We start from the raw sequence: 1,289 nt of genomic DNA on the forward strand, positions 1-1,289 counted from the left end.
CTGTCTTCGGTGCGTCAGCCCAGCCGCAGCACCGCTGCATATCTGCCGTTTTTTTCCCGTATTTTCCCGGTATTTCCCAGTTTTTGGCCCAGTCTCGGACCCGCTGCAGATGCTCTGCGTTTGCGTTGAGATCGGTTTCCGTTGGCTCGATGCGGCCGTTATGCAGCTGTTAGACTTTTGTTGCGCTCTTGTCGACGCCTCGTCCGAGATATAGCCGAGATATAGCCGAGATAGAGCCGAGATAGAGCCGAGATAGAGCCGAGATAGAGCCTAGATAGAGCCGAGGTACACAGCCTCAGCCCACCGGTCTTGATGCCGCGCTGCAGCTAGATCTCGGCTAGATCTCGGCTAGATCTCCGCTATCTCGCGCCGCTTGATGTCGCGCTGCAGCCGCCGCCCAAAGTCCTTGAACATCGTCGACCTGCGGACATGTCCCGGACATGTCCCGGACGTGTCGTGGGCATGTCCGCCCCAAGGGGTCTTGAGTGTCGTCGCGCCCGCCCGAGAGCACCACATTCTTGTACAGCCCCCGCCGGCAGTCGATCGGCGAGGCCTGGATGGTCGCGTCGATCACGTTCGGCAGCGGCGTGGTGTAGTCCGGGTTGCAGATCTCTGGGTTGAAGAAGATCTCCGGGCCGAGGAACCGCTCGTACGCAACGTCCACCTAGGAAGTGTCTCAGGAAGTGTCTTAGGAAGTGTCTCAGGAAGTGTCTTAGGAAGTGTCTCAGGAAGTGTCTTAGGAAGTGTCTTAGGAAGTGTCTAGGAAGTGTCTAGGCAGTGTCGAGGATGTAACAGGGAAGTGTCCGCCACGTCACGCTTCTGTGTCACTCTCAAACTAAACCGGGGGCCGCGCTCTCGTGGGCCACGCCCTCCTCTCCCCCCGGGCTCCTTGTGTTGCAGGGTGGTCGTACGCTTCTTGATAGCAGTCTGGAGGAGTGCTGCCAGGGTGGTCGTACGCTTCTTGATAGCAGTCTGAGCGAGTGCTGCCTTCCATGCGATGCCCTTCTTCGTGTTGCCGGCGGTCTCGCGCACCCACCGCCTCGGGTCCTCGTCATACTTCTTGAACTCCTACGTCTCACCCGCCCTCGGTGAGTCTGCGCCGCGACATACACCCAGCAGAGCCTCGTCATACTTCTGGCGCTCCTTGGCCATGTCCGGGCAGACGTAGCAGTATTGCTCCTATGCGACATGTCTCGGACATGCCGTGGACTGTGTCCTGGCCATGGCCGGGCAAGTGCAAGCATTGGCTCCTTGACACGACGCGCAATCTCCATCGCTTCGTCGGCCGG

The 1,289-nt window shown here is 59.5% G+C and overlaps 1 protein-coding gene across 1 annotated transcript; it reads right to left on the reverse strand.

The window, feature by feature from the left end:
* Window positions 1–348: 348 nt before the first annotated feature.
* EMIHUDRAFT_258718 (hypothetical protein) lies at window positions 349–1,274 on the reverse strand (the record flags this gene model as incomplete). Its single annotated transcript, XM_005759213.1, has 5 exons — window positions 349–384; window positions 512–664; window positions 1,033–1,068; window positions 1,111–1,179; window positions 1,257–1,274. The coding sequence occupies 5 exons, from the start codon at window positions 1,272–1,274 to the stop codon at window positions 349–351; spliced, it is 312 nt and encodes a 103-aa protein (XP_005759270.1).
* Between the last annotated feature and the right edge of the window lie 15 nt (window positions 1,275–1,289).

Source organism: Emiliania huxleyi (genome assembly GCF_000372725.1).
Source record: "Emiliania huxleyi CCMP1516 unplaced genomic scaffold EMIHUscaffold_8066, whole genome shotgun sequence".
Classification (NCBI taxonomy): domain Eukaryota; phylum Haptophyta; order Isochrysidales; family Noelaerhabdaceae; genus Emiliania; species Emiliania huxleyi.